Below are 18117 nucleotides of genomic sequence, written 5' to 3' on the forward strand. Positions count from 1 at the left end.
AAAATTCCCGCAGAAATTATTCCATAAATTTAGTTGGAAGAATTTTTCCGGAAGAAAAACATTAAAAAATGAAATCGGTACCAACATTCCAAAAGGGTGAAACTGCTTTTGTAAACGAGAGCTTCTCACGTCGCTTGTGGGCTATCTTGTGGACACCCACGCAATACAGCGCCATTTAATGAAAGAAGAGGATTTGCGGCTTCCATCGCTGGTATTGGATTACGTGGGCGGCCTTTGAAATGTTGGTGCCGAAATGGGAAGTACTTTCTTCTTGATGGGCTACAGCTCTTCGATGAACCTACGCCGAATGGAGTATCCTTCTTCACTGGACTCGATCCTGGGCCAATCGCTTCCAGTCGCCCTGAACATTGAGCGCCCTCAGGTCCTCTTCAACTGCAAAAAGTCATCGTGTACGCGGCCTCTTCCGGGTTCTCTACTAAATATTATCTTCGCTTGACGTTCTTCCGGCATACGCACAACGTGACCAGCCCACCATAGTCTGCCGTGTTGAATAAGCCTAATAATATCCAGCCCTGTATACACCTGGTACAATACGTGATTCATGCGGCGTCGCCAGATACCGTTCTCCTATTTACCGCCGAGTATTGTCCGCAGCACCTTACGCTCAACCACTCCCAAAGCTCTCCGATCAGCCTCCTTTAACGTCCATGTTTCTGGCCGTATAAAACCACCGGAAGAATCAGAGTAGTATACAGCGCGAGTTTTGTTTTCGTTTGCAGACTACGAGACTTAAACTGTTTACGAAGTCCGTAATAAGCCCTTTTTGCAGCTGCAATACGCCTTTTCACCTCGCGGGTAACATCATTATCGCACGCCACTAATGTTCCAAGATACACAAATTCTTCTACCACTTCAAACTTTTCACTATCCAGCACCATTTCGCTACCACCACCACTAATGAACCCACGTTGATTGCCAGCGACCATGTACTTCGTTTTGCTGGTATTGATCGTGAGTCCAATCCTCGCTGTCTCCCTCTTAAAAGGCACAAAAGCCTCTTCCACAGCACGGCGATCAATCCCGATAATATCGATATCGTCCGCAAATCCCAGGAGCATATACGATTTTGTGATAAGGGTACCGCTTCTTTGCACACCAGCTCTCCTAATCGCTCCTCCTCGCTCCTCGAGCGATTGAAGATTCGAGAGTGCATTTCCCTGCTTTAATCCATCTAAGGTAACAAATGACGTCGATGTTGCATCCGCAACCCTTACACTTGATTTCGATCCGTCCAACGTTATACGAATCAGTCGTATCAGTTTCGCCGGAAAACCATGTTCAAGCAAATTTTCCATAATTCATTCCGTTTCACTGAATCGTACGTTGCCTTGAAATCAATAAACAGATGATGTGTCTGCAAGTTGTACTCCCGGAATTTATCAAGGATTTGTTTCAGGGTAAACATTTGATCCTTCGTTGATCGGCCCTCACGAAAACCTGCTTGGTATTCGCCGACGAAGGAATCTTCAAACGGTCTCAATCTGTTGAACAGAATACGGGACATAATTTTGTACGCCGAATTAAGGAGGGTTATTCCTCGGTAATTGGCGCACTCCAGTCTGTGCCCTTTCTTAAAGAGAGGGCAAATGAAGCCGTCCAACCAGCTAGCAGGCATTTTCTAGAAAAATGGAGATAGAAGAAAAAGAGAACGTTACTTTTGGCAACCGACCCGGCAACGAAATAAGGACTATGATTGGAAACTCGGTACCTGGAATGTCAGTACCCTAAATGAACCTGGACAAGTGAGCCTTCTGGCTCGTGTACTGCAGAAGGTTGGAGTGAACGTAGCAGCTATTCAAGAAGTCCGATGGCCTAGATTCGAAGAACGTGAAATGGGAGGTACTAAAAGAATTTACCGAAGAGATTTTAAAAGAAATTTCGAGATGAACTTTCGAAACGAGCTCTTAAAGATTCTTAAAAGAATTTATGAAGGGATTTCCGAAATATCCGAGGGTCTCAAAGAATATCTAACTGAATTTACGAAGGAATGTCCAAGGATTTCCTGAATAAAATCGAAAGAGTTCCTGGATGAAGTTTTGAAGAAATTCTGAAGGATTTCCAAGAGTTTCTTTCTAGAGGGATCTCTTAAGGAATTACTGGAAGAGTTTCCTGAAATGATTACTGAAGCAATTTCTTTAAAAAGGTCAAAGGAACTACTAAACCAATTCCTGCAGGATATTCTAAAGCAACATTTCGAATGAATTCTCCTAAGGGAATTCCGGGAGGTTACCCTGAAACAATTTCTGTAGGTATTTGCGAATAATTTTTCGTAGGAATTCCTACCAAATTTCCAAAGGAGCTCCCGAAGAAATTCTTTTAAAAAAAATCGTTACAAAAATTACGAAGAAATCTCTTGATGCGTTCTTGAGGAATTCTCAAGATGAAAGTATACTTTAAGGATTTTTTTTAAAAAGATTTTATCATAGCAATTTTCGAAGGAATTCCTAAGGTAAAACCTGAAGGAATTTCTAGAATTTCTTTGAATTTTCTTCTTTTAATTTGTTATAGAATATCTTGATGCGTTCCAAAAAAATGTATGTATCCATCCCCAAGGTGATTTACCGAGAATATGCCGAAAGAATGCCTGGAGGAAGTTCCGAAGGAATTCTTGGAGGAATCTACAGAGAAATTCAAGTTCCTATGGAAACTCCTTTAGGAATTCGTTTGGTAATTCCTGGAAGTAATGCCGGCGGAATTACGGGAGCCAAGGGAATGGAATACCTGAAAGAGTTTCTGAATGTATTGCTAAAGGAATTCGTTAAGAAAATTCCGAAGGATTTTCACATTTTAGACATTTTCGAAAGAATTCCTGAAGAAATGCCTTTAGATAAACAATGTAATATTCCTTTCAAAATTCCTACAGGAATTATTTAAGAAATGTTGTTGAAAGAATTCTTCCGGAAAACTATTGAAGAATGAAATAGGAAGTCCTGAGGGAGTTTTCGTGGGAGTTTCTAACGGAAATTCAAAAGGATTCTCGAAGGAATTCCCAAAAGAATTTCCAAATGAAATTTTCGAAGGACTCCTAAAACAATTTCTGAAGAATTTATTAAGAGATTTCCGAAAGACTGCTCAAAGGAAATCTCCGAAGGCCTAAAGGAATTTCTCGAAGAGTTGCAAAAAAAACCTGAAGGGATTCCTATAAGAATTTTCGAAATAATTCTCTGAAGAAATTCCTGAGGGAATTTTCAAAGGTATTCCAAAAATTTCTTCCAATAGTTTTCGAAGAGATTTCTTGTTAAAGTACTAGCAGAATTCCTAAAAATTCCTAATAAGTTCCTAAATCAATTTCCGAAAAAAATGTCAAGTCAATTTCCGAAGAAACTCCCAAAGAAATTTCCAAAGGCATTCCTTAAAAAAATATCGGAAGAACTAGAGGAATTTCCGGAGGTATTCCTAAACCCTTTTCCGTAGGTAATCCTGAAAGAACTTCAGAAGGATTTTCCAAAAAAAATCTGAAGAAATTTCTAAAAGAATTGCCGAATGTCTTTCAATATTTCTTATAATTCCTTCTTCGAATTTTCGAGGAATTTTTAAAGCAATTTTCCAATTACCTTTCTAAATTTCCTCGAAAATTCCCTCAGAAAATCCTTCGGAATTCTTTATAGGGATTCCTTCATGAATTCCGTTACAAATTCTTCTAGAAATTTCTTAGGAAATTCATTTAGAAATTCCTTCGTAAAATCCTTTAGGAATTCTTTTATGAGATCCATTAGATATTTTTTGGGGTTCCCACGGGAAACCATTCAGAAAATCCTTTACCTACAACCTACAACCTTTATTCAATACGGATTTTTTTTTCGTCGTGTTTCAATACTGCATCAAATACGGACGCAATCCATAAAAAAGTAGAAATATGGGGGAAAATATTTTTTTTAGGTCTTCTAGGGCTTCCAAATCATCCTTGAGTTCAGATCTTGTTGATCTGGGCCCTCCCTAGCCGTGCGGTAAGTCGCGCGGCTACAAAGCAAGACCATGCTGAGGGTAGCTGGGTTCGATTACCGGTGCCGGTCTAAGCAATTCTCGACTTCCCTGGGCATAAAAGTATCATCGTGTTCAGAGGCGCATCCACGTTACGAGTCGTGGGTAGGACAAATAGAAAATGCCGATTTGGGCAACAGTTCTGGTATTAACATTAGCATTAAGCGATTCGCAGGCGTTACAAGACTATTTTGTCACTTACATCTGTTAAATCAAATAATAATTTTGGACTGATCACTGGAAGCAAGACACAGTCGATATCTATTCTGGCCCCGTTCTTGTGAATGCTGAAGGGAAAAGAATGGTTAGTTTGGATACCTATACTTAATAAGGGAACAGAGAACTCTACGTCTTCCCATTGGTGCCATAGTTTTTGGAACTGTTAGTGTGAAAACTGTAACGGTAGGAATCGTTTTGGTAGAACGTGAAACACAGAAAGAACTAAGGCATACAGAATAGGAAAGGGCAAAGCATGTAATCGAACCCATGATCTCCTGCTCATAGGCAGAAACGATTGCCGCTAGCCCACCGATAATGTCACCGATTTGGGCAACAGCTCTGGTATTGAGAAATCGATGCAAATTTTACCGATACTGCCGCTGAAAGCATAACTGTACCATGTTGATATGAAATCCATTTCAAAATGGAAAAGTTATGCTTGCAATATAATACAATTCTTAAAATAATCAGAACGAAAAAAGTTCTTGCGGCCTAAATATTTATATAATTTGATAAAATTTCCTCTATTTTTAGGGAAAATAATGCTTTTCTATTATCGATTATCGAATATATCTAGACCAACATTTAAAAAGGGCGTTACAGCCAAAATTTATTCCTTCTTATTCTTTGTCCACATATATAGCTATATATGTAGGCGAAGAACTAGAAGGAATAAATTTTGGCTGTTACGCCCTTTTCAAATGTTGGTCTAGATATTTACAAGCTTCAAGAAGAGGTACTGGTCACAGAAATTTAAAAAATTCAATGGATTTCAATCAATTATTTCTAACTGCTAGGATTTCATATTACCTCCAGGAATTAGCGATCCAAAGCAAACTACCAAAAAATCACATGATTGTCAAAGAATCTGTTTTCGGAGCTCAGAACCCTTTACGAGCGGTCTTCGGTATGTTTCTGGATCCTCAGATTTCAATCTTGAGGTTTGAAGAAAGCTTTTTTCGTGGGCTTTTAATAATTCATTCAATTGTGCTTTATCATAATTTCTAAAATATTTAAATAATCGCATTTGCCGATTTCACTAACTTCTATTTCACCTCTGTAAAGCCTAGACATCTTTGAGCGCTTTAGGGATTTAAAAGTACCTGAAGTCCTAAACAACAATCAGTAGTCCATTGCTTTAGGGTCCCAAAAACATCTATGATTATTGTTTGGACTCTGATTAGCTTTAAAATCATATTCTGCTGCTAACACACAAATTCTTGCCATTCAATGACTTCATATGTTCTTACCATAATCATGGGTAGGACAATGCTTTGACTGTCCCACCCAGGAAAATTCATGCGTAGGACATGTCCTACCTGTCCCACCCACTCCCGGCGCCACTGATCGTGTTAGCCTCATGATATACGAATGCAAACATGGTAACCTGGCTAAGAAACCTCGCAGTTAATAACTGTGGAAGTGCTTAATGAACACTAAGCTGCGAGGCGGCTCTATCCCAGTGTGGGAATGTAATGCCAATAAGAAGAAGAAGATGATCTACATAAACAACAAAACGTTTAACGGGGCCTCAATCCTAATTTTTTAAGTTGTCAATGGTACATGAGACATAATGAAACTATTTTTATCAAATCGCAGTGTTACCAGAACATCAACGGTACTAAAACTATTCTTCAGTTCAGATCTCGAGGGTCTACAAGATCAACAAAGTAATTTATATTGTAGAAACCCCATGGAACATCATTACATCAGTATACAAAAAATCAACATTCCCAGAAAAGCTATGGTACTGCAAACCATTCTTGAGTTCAAATATTATCCCGTCACTGACCTGACCTGTGCAATATTTTTCCTGGATGGAACAGTCAATTTTGAACATTTTTGCTGAAGAAAGCTATATCTTAAAACTGATTTTTAACAGCTGATTTTCATCTTGGGTCTTGGGTCATATATGACCCAACCGTATTGAATCGGTTTATTTTTTTTAGGAATTGCATCAGCAATTATTTCAGAATATTCTCAAATAAATGCTTCCAGTAATTCCTCAAAAATCCCTTCCAAAACTCTAGAAAGAAATTCTTGGAATTCTTTTGAAATTTCGCTTAGGATTTTTTTCAGAAATACATTCAGAAATTATTTTAGGAATCCTTTGGAAATTGCCTCAAGGAACTGCTTCGAAAACTTCATCCGGAAATTTTTTTGATATTTCCCTTAGAAACCCATCCGAAAATTCTTTTAAGATTTTTCATTTTATTTTTTAATAAATATCCGGAAAAAAAAATTCCAACAAAATATCCGGAATAATTCCTGTAGAAATTTTATATGCTTTTATTAGAAGGAAAAGGAAATTCCGAAGGGATTTCTGGATGAATTTACGAAGGACTTTCCAGAGGATTTTCCGAAGGAATCTCAGGAGGAATGTCAAAAAATTAAAGGCGTAGTATTCTGAATTAACTCTGGAGGGAATTCATGACGTAGAAACAATTTGTAAAAGATTTTTAGAAGAAATTTTCCAAGAAATTTCTAAAGTATTAAAGATTTTTGGATAGATTTTGCAAAAGAATTGCTAAACAGCTAAAGGTATATCCGAAGGAATTCTTACTGGAATTTACGATGGAATTTCCAATAAAGTACCAGAGAAATACCTATTTTAATTTCCAAAGTAATTCCTAGATTTCTCCAAAAAATATTTTGAAAATAAATTTAAGAAATCCTTTTCAAGTTTTTTTCAGAATTAATCAAAATTCTAGGATGGAGATGCGCAAAAATTTCGTAAGGAATGCAAGTTAGAGAAACTTTCTATCATGATTGAATAATAAATAAAAGATGCCCACAAACTAATCCGCAAATTCAATTCCGCAATCGAATTGAAATCTACTTTAATAAGATGGCAATGCAAACAAGCACTTCAGACCAATTTACCGGTCGGATAATTTACCGCACATACGCAAGCAACGAGTTTTTGGTTGGAAATTCCTCCATACCATACGTGTCTTGCCTAAATATTTATCTGATCATTGACCGTTGAAACCCGACGTCATATATTTCAATAGAAATTGAAGACAACAGCAGCCCAGCACCTCTCCATTTATGATCCAATCCATGACATTGAACTTGACTTGGCTTTCTGTTTTGAACTTCGCGCGAAATCGTTTCCTGCACTTTGTACAGAGAAGTGTTTGTGGTTGTCACGCATGGATTGGACCATGGCCTCACCGCGATTGGCATAACGGACTATAACCGGCGCGAACCTGTACGAACTCGGTGGCAAGCCATTGTGACGTCGATCGTCGGAAATTAAAGTCAGCTTTGGCCCAACACGGAGTAACTAATGTTTAAGTTGGGTGTCATACAACACCTCCGAATAATAAGCGAATGATATATCTACAAGTTTTTTGTACTGTCATCTGACATTGCTGCTCATGTTGCGTGACTGAAAGCTAAAAAATATTCGGTGATCACGTTTTATCGAATTCGCCAGTCATTGTTCTGATCTGACTCATCATAATATCTAAATATTTAAAAATAGGCATGCATCAGCCATCCATTAAGCCCCTTTTTGTCGCATTCCCTTTTCCAGGTTGGGCCGGCTCGTAGGCAACAACCCATGGCGTACGATCATCGCCTGCTGGTTGGTGGTCGCCATTTGTAGCTTGGGATTTCTGCGGTTTCACCAGGAAAAGAGTCCCATGAAGCTGTGGATTCCTCAAGATTCAAAGTTCCTTCACGACACCAACTGGGTAATCGATAATTTCAAAGAGGGAAACCGCATCGAAACGGTCATGCTGACTGCACCGGATGTGCTGACACCGGAAGTATTACAAAAGGTAGTTGTTTAAATGATGGTACATAGCTTGCTCTAATCTACATTTATGAATCTTAAAGCTCGCCGATATTACGGACAAAATCATGAATCTGACGGTCATCAACAGCCATGGAAAAACGATTGGATGGAACGAAGTTTGTTTCAAGTAAGAATCTTAACGGCTAAAGCTCTCCTAAAAATCATTAAATCATTCCGTTTGTTTTTTTTCTCATGATAGAGTTCCTCTGATAGCGGAGTACACTGCGAATGAGCGACGAAAGCGGGAAGACGCCCTTTCGCTTATAACTACCAAACGACCGAGAAAGCAGAAAGCTTTCTTCAACCCAAGCGTTGATCTACCGAGTTTTATGTATTGTCCGCTGATCAACAGATTGCCGGTAGGATGTCTAGAGCGTAGTATTCTGGAACTGTGGAAGTACGATCGTGCGGTGATTGCAAATCTCACAAAAGAACAGATCGTGGAGAAACTGAACAACACAAAAATCAGTCCCGTCACGGGACACACAGTTGACTTCGCCGAGCTGCTCGGAGGAATACAGCGCGATTGGACCGGACGGATTGTGTCCGCTACGGCTCTAAACTCCAACTGGATGATACATGTAAACTTTTCTGAGGTGAACTCGGACATCAGTGGTAATGCTGCAGGTACCGAGGATTGGGTTACTGAGGAAGCCATGCTGTGGGAAGGACAATTTTTAGAGGCGCTTGAAGAAATTCATGAGAATTTTTCGGATAATGAAACGCAGTTGTTTTATGCAGCGGGTCGCAGTTATGGAGATATCAGTGCCGATTCGATGTTCAAAGATATTGACAAGCTGATGATCGGAGGTGTTGTCATGTTCATCTACATGCAACTGGTGCTATCGAAATTCAGCTGGACTGAATTCAGAGTGGGTGTTATTTATGTTTCTCTAAGGATCTGAATACTCATATATCCTTTTTCTCCCCAGGTAATATTAGGAACCATTGGTTTACTGAGTATTGTAATGGGTTTCGCTGCAGGAAGCGGAATAGTTTCAATGTTGGGTGTCTCGTACGGTCCCGTTCACACGTGTCTTCCGTTTCTACTTATGGGGCTTGGCGTAGACGACATGTTTGTTATGATGGCTTGCTACAGAAAGATTCGAGAAACTCATGCAAATCTTCCATTAGCGGAACGAATGGGACTCATGATGAAGCATGCCGGCGCTTCGATCACGGTTACGTCTCTCACCGACATCGTCGCATTCGGAGTTGGTTCAATCACCGTTCTTCCCTCGCTACAGTCTTTCTGCATATACGCAGCTTTCGGCGTTCTTATGATGTTCATATTCGTCATCACTTTCTACGTTGCCATATTCACGTTGGATGAGCGTCGAATAGTTTCACGGAGGAATTCGTTCATTCCCTGGAAAATACATGACGAGAAATCAACTCAACTATGGTGCCAATTAAACCTGATGCACCGATTCATTGATTTTGTTTATTCCAAAATAATTCTGACGCCTGTAGGAAAAATTCTCGTAATTGTTGCAGTCATCTCCATGACGGGACTCAACATTGAAAGCTTGATGAAACTTCGTCAAAAATTTGATCCAAACTGGTTTATCCCGGAAGAGACATATTACAGCAAGTTCATAGTTAAAAGTCGAGAACAATACCCAAACAATGGGTACGAAGCGATGCTGCTATTCGGAAATTACAACTACACGGCTGAACTGAAAGAATTGCTGAAAATAACTCACGAACTGGAAAAAAGGACCGATATTCTACACAGCGTAGATTCATGGGTCGAACAATTCCAAGACTTTGTGCACACTAATTATGACACAGGTAAAACTCTTTCAGGTTTATCGTACTTTTATATTAATGATCTCTCCCTTTTTCAGATATTGGAGAAGTCGTGCTTAGTGATGTAGATTTTCGCAAATACCTGTCCAAATTTCTATACAGCCATGAAGGTGGGCGCTATCAAATGAACTTCAAATTCGCTACAAAGTTGCAGTGTGGAGAGCCCGCACCAAACATTACTGTCACTACAATCGACTTTAAGTTCCGTCCTTTCAGTGAGCGTGAAGATTACATTCCTTCCAAGCATGCCGTCGAAGTCCTGCTCGCCGAAAGTCGTTTTTCATCGAAAGACAAATTCAATACACTCTGGGCGAAAATTTTTGGTAATTGGGTCACTGACGAAATAATCGATACGGAAATCTACCGAAACATAGCGTTGGCTATGATCGGTGTGATGTTCTGTTCAGTTGTACTAATTGTCAATCCGCAGATCTGCTTCTGGATCTTCATATGCGTGGTTTTAACGTTAGTAAACGTTGGTGGATTTATGCAACGGTGGGGTCTTACTCTCGACATATGCTCTTGCATTGCTCTGCAATTGGCCGTCGGCCTTTGCGTAGACTACGCAGCCCACATAGGTCATACGTTCCTAACTATTAGTCATGGTAACCGCAATCGACGCTCGCTAGATACCGTATTGCACATCGGTGCCGCCGTACTTTATGGAGGAGGATCGACTATCCTAGCTCTTAGTATTCTATCTGGATCTCAAGCATACACCTATCGGACATTTTTCAAAATATTCCTTCTAGTTATTGTAATTGGTTTGTTCCATGGACTGGTCCTTTTGCCTGTCATCCTAAGCATAGTAGGACCTCCGCCTTACAGTGGTTTCATAGATGATCATGACAGGCTTTCCAGTGACATAGAAAAAGAAATGATGCCCATCAGCGATGATCAGAAGCGTCATAATGGGAAGTTCGCCCAAAACGAAGAGGAGAAACAGCCAATGCAAACAGATTGATCCCAGAATTTGAACAATTGAAAACGCAACAAAACATTGGAATCGTTCCATGACTTAACACGTAAAATACAAAGAATAGATACCCAAAATCAAATCAAAACGTGTTTAAAAAAATCGGCATACAAAACTACTCGTACAGTAGTAATAGCATGCATGGTGATAGATTGTATATGAGGTGACGCGCTTTGTTTGAACATATGGTATTTGATTTGAGCTTTCAAGTGCGCTCCGGCACACCCTAGTAGTCATACCGTTTACCGGGTATAAACCTTAACAAGGTGCATTGTTACTTCTTGAATAAGCACAAAAAAGACGTTGATATTTTTACTATTTATTCGTTTTTGAAATATTTGGCAAAAAAAATTGCCAGTCTGGGTATCTGTTCTTTGTGTTGCAATAAGGCTCAATGCGATCGGATTGGTATAAAGTCAAAAAAAACTTTCTACAATTCTGCATACATGAGCCTTATTATGTGGTCAAATTTATTATAGGCCACGTGATGCCATTGTGATCCTTGTATTATTAAGCTGAGAAAGGTATTTTTAAACAAAGTCATTACATGTGTAAGTGCTAAGAGGTGTTGTAGTTGAAGAACAATAAAATCATTCAAAACATTGCAGTTAGATCTTGACAGAATAAAAGATCCGAAATTCCTAAATCATTTTATTAGACCAGATAATACTTACTTGATACTTGATGGGCTACACTGCCCCTATTCGCATAAGCGTCCCATGTCAGTTTTCTTCAACTTGAGTAATATGCCGTTGAATTTTTCAAACTCGTTTTACATGGAGAAATACAAAAAAATCTAATAAATTGATAAAACCTGCTATCTTTCTGAAAAATTGGCATAATATTCTTGATCTGTATACATCGCTATGGAACTATTGAATGGACCATAATTATATTTATTTTTTGTTCGAAAGTGTATCAAAATCAGGAATGTGACTGTTGTGCGAATAAATAACAAGATGGGACAACACAAGTGGTTTTTGATTTTCATATTTCTAGAATTAGTCAATTATTTTATTAGTTTTTCTCAAATATGAGGGCATTTTAAGCTTATTTCTGGAAGAAAATCAAAATCGTCAAAAATCGACATGGGACTCTTATGCGAATCGCGGTAGTACAGCTCTTCGATGAACCTACGCCGAATGGAGTATCCATCTCCACTGGACTCGATCCTGAGCCAATCGCTTCCAGTCGCCCTGAACATTGAGCGCCCTCAGGTGAAATAGTTTTGCATACAAAATGTGTGGATTTAAACAACGCGGAAGCAACAGCCTTACGTGAGAATTTCTATATATATGTGCCACGACTGCCGAAAAAAGCAAACTACTTAAACACAATAATTAGCAAGCGCGGTAAATTATTGGAAGCAATCAAAAGTATTGAAGTCCTTGTTAAGAAAAGGTTTTGGAGGAAAAGTCATCAGCTGGGTTGAAACGTATCTTAAAACTCATTGTAAATACAACGATGCTATTACTGTGCCTAATATTGTTACACAAACTAAATGGCTAACATTTAAAAAGTTGAAATTGAATATTCAAAAGACTGAATTGATGATTTGAAATCTAGTAAGTTGATGAGTTTGAATATTTACATTTATTTATTTGCATGATCCCCTTCATCTGACCTATGTCTTAATGAAGTAAAAAACTAAACCAAAATAAATTACAAAAATATTCGTATAATCACAAATTATGAAATCAGTCTAAATACATCGTCATTAAAAACAAACAGTTAAGCCAATAATGTTGTCAGAAAGATCATTATACAAATAGCACAAAACATTCATGATCAATATATGGTAACCTAAAGAGGCTGCACTCATAACAAAGAGATGAAGTGTCAAAATTGGAACAGCGCATTTGCTGTCAAATCGGTTGTTCCAATCGAGCACAAGGTTGTTAAAGGTAGGAGTATTGCGTTGTTGTGAAACGACCTTTCCGTGATAAAAGGGGATTAGTCGGCCGGGCTAGTCAACTACAAACGCCACAAAACAAGACTTAGTGTGCAAACATTTTATTATTGTGCTTCATACCCTCCATGCTTCTTTCTGCGGCCCTACTCTCCTGCTCACTATGCATGCTTCTCTTCTTCCCTTTTACATGTTCTTAATCCTAGCACTCACGTCTGCTGCTACCTTTGCTTCGTGCATCTCTCCGCATACCTGTCATCAACCAGACCTGCCCGTCGAAGGTGAGTTGGGGACCCCTGTCTGTGTCAAGGGCTCGTCGATCCACAGGTACCTCGCAGATGGGGCGCTATGTCGGCCGAAGAGGAATTAGATTTACCTCGCCCCCGCTGCTAGGAGCTGACCGAGTGTGATCCCTGCACACCGCCTCTCGAATGAGCTGGTTTACGCCACTCGAACGCTTTTCGCCTCCTACCTCTCACGCAGTGTGGTCCTTACTCGGATCCCTCGGTAGTCCCTCACCTCAATCGTCGTCGCTCTTTGCTTCTCGTTCGGGGAGCCGTTGCTCTTGATCAGCGTGTCTAGCTGCAGAAAGCACAAAAGAAAGAGCCTTCCTGGGAAGGCTCTTCTGTTGCTCAAATGTGGACCACGTTCCGAAAGAGTGATGGCGTGCGGGATCCCGTCAGTTTGCTTCTCCGAACGCCAACAATGTGTGTTCACTTTAGCTTCCTGGGAAAGCACTTCTGTTGGTCGGATGTGGACCGTGTCCGGAAAGAACGACGCCGTGCGAGATCCCCTCAGTGCGCTCCCCCAGTCGATCGATCGTGTGGTAATCGACACTGGTGCTGGATGTCTGGCCCCCCGGAATTTCGATGCTTGCGCCAAACCAACACACGTTGTGTGGTTGTTCCAGGACTTTGCCGCGCTAATTCTGTGTTCTGTCACGCTTCTTCTGTGCACCTTTGATGATGCCGGTCAATGCGTTCCGGTTCACCTTTTTTTTTGCGAGAATGCAACGGTAACACACGCAATGAGCCACAGGTCAGCCCGATTTTCACTTAGTCCATCGGCTTTCGTTCACTCTTGCAGCGGATGTGGTCGCTGTCACTCTCGTGTGACAGAAAATTTATGTGGGTTTCTTATTTTCAAGTTTATGCCCTTTAGCATTTCTGAGTGTTTACATTCAATCGGGTTTACACTGGGTTTTGTGCACGGAACATATTTGCACACTAGATTATTATTAGTCAACATAGCGCAAAATCATAACTTACGTAACAGCGTCTCTTTGTTTTTAATCCAGGCTCGTTATGGTAACCTAGCCTAGGTAACAAAGTCGAATGTCTGGAACCTTTCGTTGAACCTGGATACCATAAATCTAATTGTAAATATTCAAATATTTCAATCCGTAAAACACATGCGATGCATCTGCTGACCAAAGGACACGTCTGGCTTTCACTGAACTTCACAACACAATGAAGATCGGGAAAACGCCGGCCGGCAACGTCGGCAACATCATCATGCTGATGGTTGACTCTTGTCACACAGTGATGTCAGGAGAATGCGATTGACTTTGTGTTGTATAGCGCAAGGCAACGAAACTGATGCAATAAGACTGGTATACACCTCACATCCTAAGTGAAAATGTGCACCACGGTCCAGGAGGAATGGTCCTCCGGAAATTTAGGGGTTTTGGTGTCAGGCGCTGCAAGTCAGCCATAAAAACTCACGCAACGAACAATCAACAAGAGAGTACCGACCGGAACCATCGGCGAAGACCTTACTTACTTTACTTATGGATCCTGTACACCTCCGGTGGATCCCACAAGGGATGCCAGAGGGAGTGTTAGGTCGAATGACTCGAGTAGTATGTGTCAGCGCGAACTGAATGAAAGAGGTGAGCAGTCTCACATGGTACGATAAAGGTGGGCAGGGCATACAAGTTAGTCCCACATGGCATGAGAAGGGTGGGCACACAAGTCAGACCCATAGGAGCGTTAGCGTGTGTGCAAGCATGGAGTGCATGAGCATGAATCAAGGGTTTGGGTGGGCATACAAGTTGGACCCACATGGCATGAGAAGGGTGGGCACACAAGTTAGACCCACACGGCATGACAGAGGTGCAACAGAGTATGTAGGGTGTGTTTGAGGGTGCGATAGAGCGAGCACCCAAGTCAGTCTCGCATGGGACGGGTGCCTGTGTGAGCGAGAATGAGCGAGTACGTTTAGTACTGCCATCCCCCAGAAGTAGTACTGGGAGGTAGTTCCTGGGGGAAACGATGGGAGTTTAGTCGGTATTACCGGTATGGTCGAGTCCGACACTCCAGTACACTTCCGTGTGGTAGTTTGGCAACTACAATGCACGTGTACTGGGTTAGTGTGTAAATGCATTCTCCCTTGTAAAAAAACACCGGTGGTGCAAAGGGCCGACTTGAAAGATCTCCATCCTGTGCGTTGCCCGGCTATCGCTTTAACCTGTTGCCAGGTTAGATTTCGGTCGACTTCTTTTATTTCTTTATAGAGGCTTCGCTGCCATGAGCCTCTGGGTCTGCCTCTGCTGCGATGTCCCGCTGGGTTCCAGTCTAATGCTTGTTTACAGATTTCGTTTCCGCCCCTACGTAGAGTGTGGCCGACCCAGCCCCACTTCCGATCCCGAATTTCTGTTGCTATCGGCCTCTGGTGACAACGACGATGGAGCTCGTTGTTTGAGATCCACCAGGCCCGAATTATATACCGCAGGCATCTGTTAATGAACACCTGCAGCCGTTGAGTGTTCTCCACTGATACACACCATGTTTCGCTAGCGTATAACAGCACAGATTTCACGTTAGAGTTGAAAATTTGTATTTTGGTGCGTTCACTTATCTGCCTGTTTTTCCAGATATTTCTTAAACTAGCAAAGGCCGCCCTTGCTTTCTTGATTCGTGCGCCTATGTCGATCTTGGTACCGCCGTCTGACGCCATTTGGCTACCAAGATATTGGAAGCTTTCAACATTCTCCACTGGTTGCCCGGCTACTGTGAAACTGGAAGGAGTCACCGTGTTTAGATCCAACGATTTGGTTTTGTTGACGTTGATGACTAAACCTGCCGAGGAGGAGCGCTCGGCAAGGTCGTTGAGCTTACTCTGCATATCAGAGCGTCGTTGCGCGAGGAGTGCAACGTCATCAGCCAATTCGAAGTCGTTTAAGTGCTCCATGGTTATAGGCTGCCATAACAGCCCGCGGTTTGGTTCACGGTCAATCGCATCTACCAGAATCTCATCTATTACGATGAGGAACAGTAACGGTGATAGAATACATCCTTGCTTCACACCAGCTACGACCCGGATAGGGTCGGACAGGACCCCATTGTGCAACACTCTACACGAAAAGGCCTCGTACTGTGCTTCGATGAGTCCGATGATTTTCTCAGGAACCCCCTTGCGTCTCAGGGCGCCCCACATATTCTCGAGATTGAGACGGTCGAAAGCTTTTCCTAGTCAATGAATACCAAGTAAAGGGACTCTTGGAATTCGTTGACCTGCTCCAGAATGATGCACGGAATCCGGCTTGCTGCCGCCGGAGAGTCGCATCGATCTTCTCCTGAATCCGGGCTAGGATAATTTGGCACAGAACTTTGAGAACGGTACACAGCAACATAATGCCTCGCCAGTTATCGCATACAGTCAGGTCACCCTTTTTGGGCACCTTCACTAAGATACCTTGCATCCAGTCGACCGGGAAAGTTGCGGTGTCCCAGATATTTCGAAATAAACGATGTAGTAGTTGAGCGGATGTCATGCGGATGTTATTACCACAAAATTCTGCGAACAGCTCTCCGTTTTTGCTCAATTCTCCGAGACCATGGCGTCCCATAATGCGATCATGGTTCAAGTTGTCGGATCCGATCTTCGCATTGAAGTCGCCCAAACAGATCTTGATATCACCCTTCGGAGTTCTATCTACGACGGCATTGAGTTGACTGTAGAAGTTCTCTTTGTCTTGCAGATCGGCAGCATCGGTTGGCGCATAACATTGGATTATAGTTAGGTTTCGGACCCGTGCTCTAAATCTGGCAACAATTATCCTTTCACTTATAGGTACCCACTGCCTGAGCGCTTAGTAGGAAGCCAACTCCGCGATGCCGGGGAGCGTGTTCACCTCGTAAACCAGAGTATAGCAGAACTTGTCGCGACGGCGTTCTGTGTTCTCCAAAGTTTGGCCAACGGACTTCACTCAGTCCCAGGATCTCAAGCTTCATGCGGCGTGCCTCATTGGCAAGTTGTGCTAATTTACCCTGCTGGGCTAGGGTTAAAACGTTCCATGTTCCTATTCGTGTCCGTTGTTTCGCGCTTAGAGTCGTCGCCGTAAAATCAGTCCGTATTCTTTCATTATCGGATTCTCGAACAAATTGATGTTTCGGGAACAGTAGGTTGTTGGCCCAATAGATGTTGTATCCACCGGAATGGGGCTGCCATCTTAGGTATAGCTTCCGGGGAATAGCATTTCATACTCAGCCGCTGGATGCCAGAACAGACGCTGTTGGAGCCGCACCTCCTTGGTGGACAGACGCTCGATAGGTCAGGTCAAATTTGTTTAAAGTCCCACCCAACACCAGGACTAGGCTAGTGCGCTTTGAGCGGCACACGGTCGCTTTGATAGGGCCTGCTTGGGGACACATGCAGCTTTTTATAGAAGTTCAACAGAGCCCACTGTAGAACCCCACCACATCCTAGGCAGACCCCACAGGACGCACCCTCTCACTCTAGCTGATGTCAGAAGGACAACAGTGCCCAGGCTGCACTACCAGCTAAGTACGCAACCCTTAGCTGGCGGTCAATTGTCATCGGAAGACCCGTGGAAGCGTGAGTATTGGAACTTGTGAGGACCAGAGCTATGTTAGGCGCCCCTTCCCGGATGTCAACTCACCATTTCGCAGCCCGGCGAAGACCACTGCGACGAAAAGGGACTAGCAATTGGAAACTCGGTTCGTGGAACTGCAAATCTCTCAACTTCATCGGGAGCACACGCATACTCGCAGATGTGCTCAAGGACCATGGATTCGGCATCGTAGCGCTGCAGGTGGTTTGTTGTAAGGGATCAATGGTGCGAAACGGTTAGAGGTAATCATACCATCTACGGCAACACACACGAGCTGGGAACAGCTTTCATCTTGGCATTATCACTAAAATAAAAGTGCAATACAAATAGACAAAACACAATACATAAACTAGATTACTTCTACTCGCGAAAGTAAAACAAATTGTTTATTCGATGAAACTTTTCTTAAAATCTATCTCAATACCTCTCAACCTCGTCTGACGGTTCTCAATGCTCGATTGGCTTACAATGGCCGCTTTCGCATATCTCTCATTAAAGGATCCCTACTGGAGACTATAGTCCTGGTAAAAAACTTCGCT

The 18117-nt window shown here is 41.9% G+C and overlaps 1 protein-coding gene across 1 annotated transcript in view; it reads left to right on the forward strand.

Moving 5' to 3' along the window:
* Positions 1-11421, forward strand: part of LOC134219257 (patched domain-containing protein 3-like) — a 68962-nt gene extending 57541 nt beyond the window's left edge. The window contains exons 3-7 of the mRNA XM_062697966.1: positions 7763-8009; positions 8068-8153; positions 8226-8898; positions 8959-9820; positions 9877-11421. Coding sequence (XP_062553950.1) covers positions 7763-8009; positions 8068-8153; positions 8226-8898; positions 8959-9820; positions 9877-10802 — 2794 coding nt within the window. The 3' untranslated portion in view covers positions 10803-11421. The remainder of the gene's footprint in view (positions 1-7762; positions 8010-8067; positions 8154-8225; positions 8899-8958; positions 9821-9876) is intronic.
* Positions 11422-18117: the final 6696 nt, after the last annotated feature.

This window comes from Armigeres subalbatus, chromosome 3 (genome assembly GCF_024139115.2).
Source record: "Armigeres subalbatus isolate Guangzhou_Male chromosome 3, GZ_Asu_2, whole genome shotgun sequence".
Lineage (NCBI taxonomy): Eukaryota > Metazoa > Arthropoda > Insecta > Diptera > Culicidae > Armigeres > Armigeres subalbatus.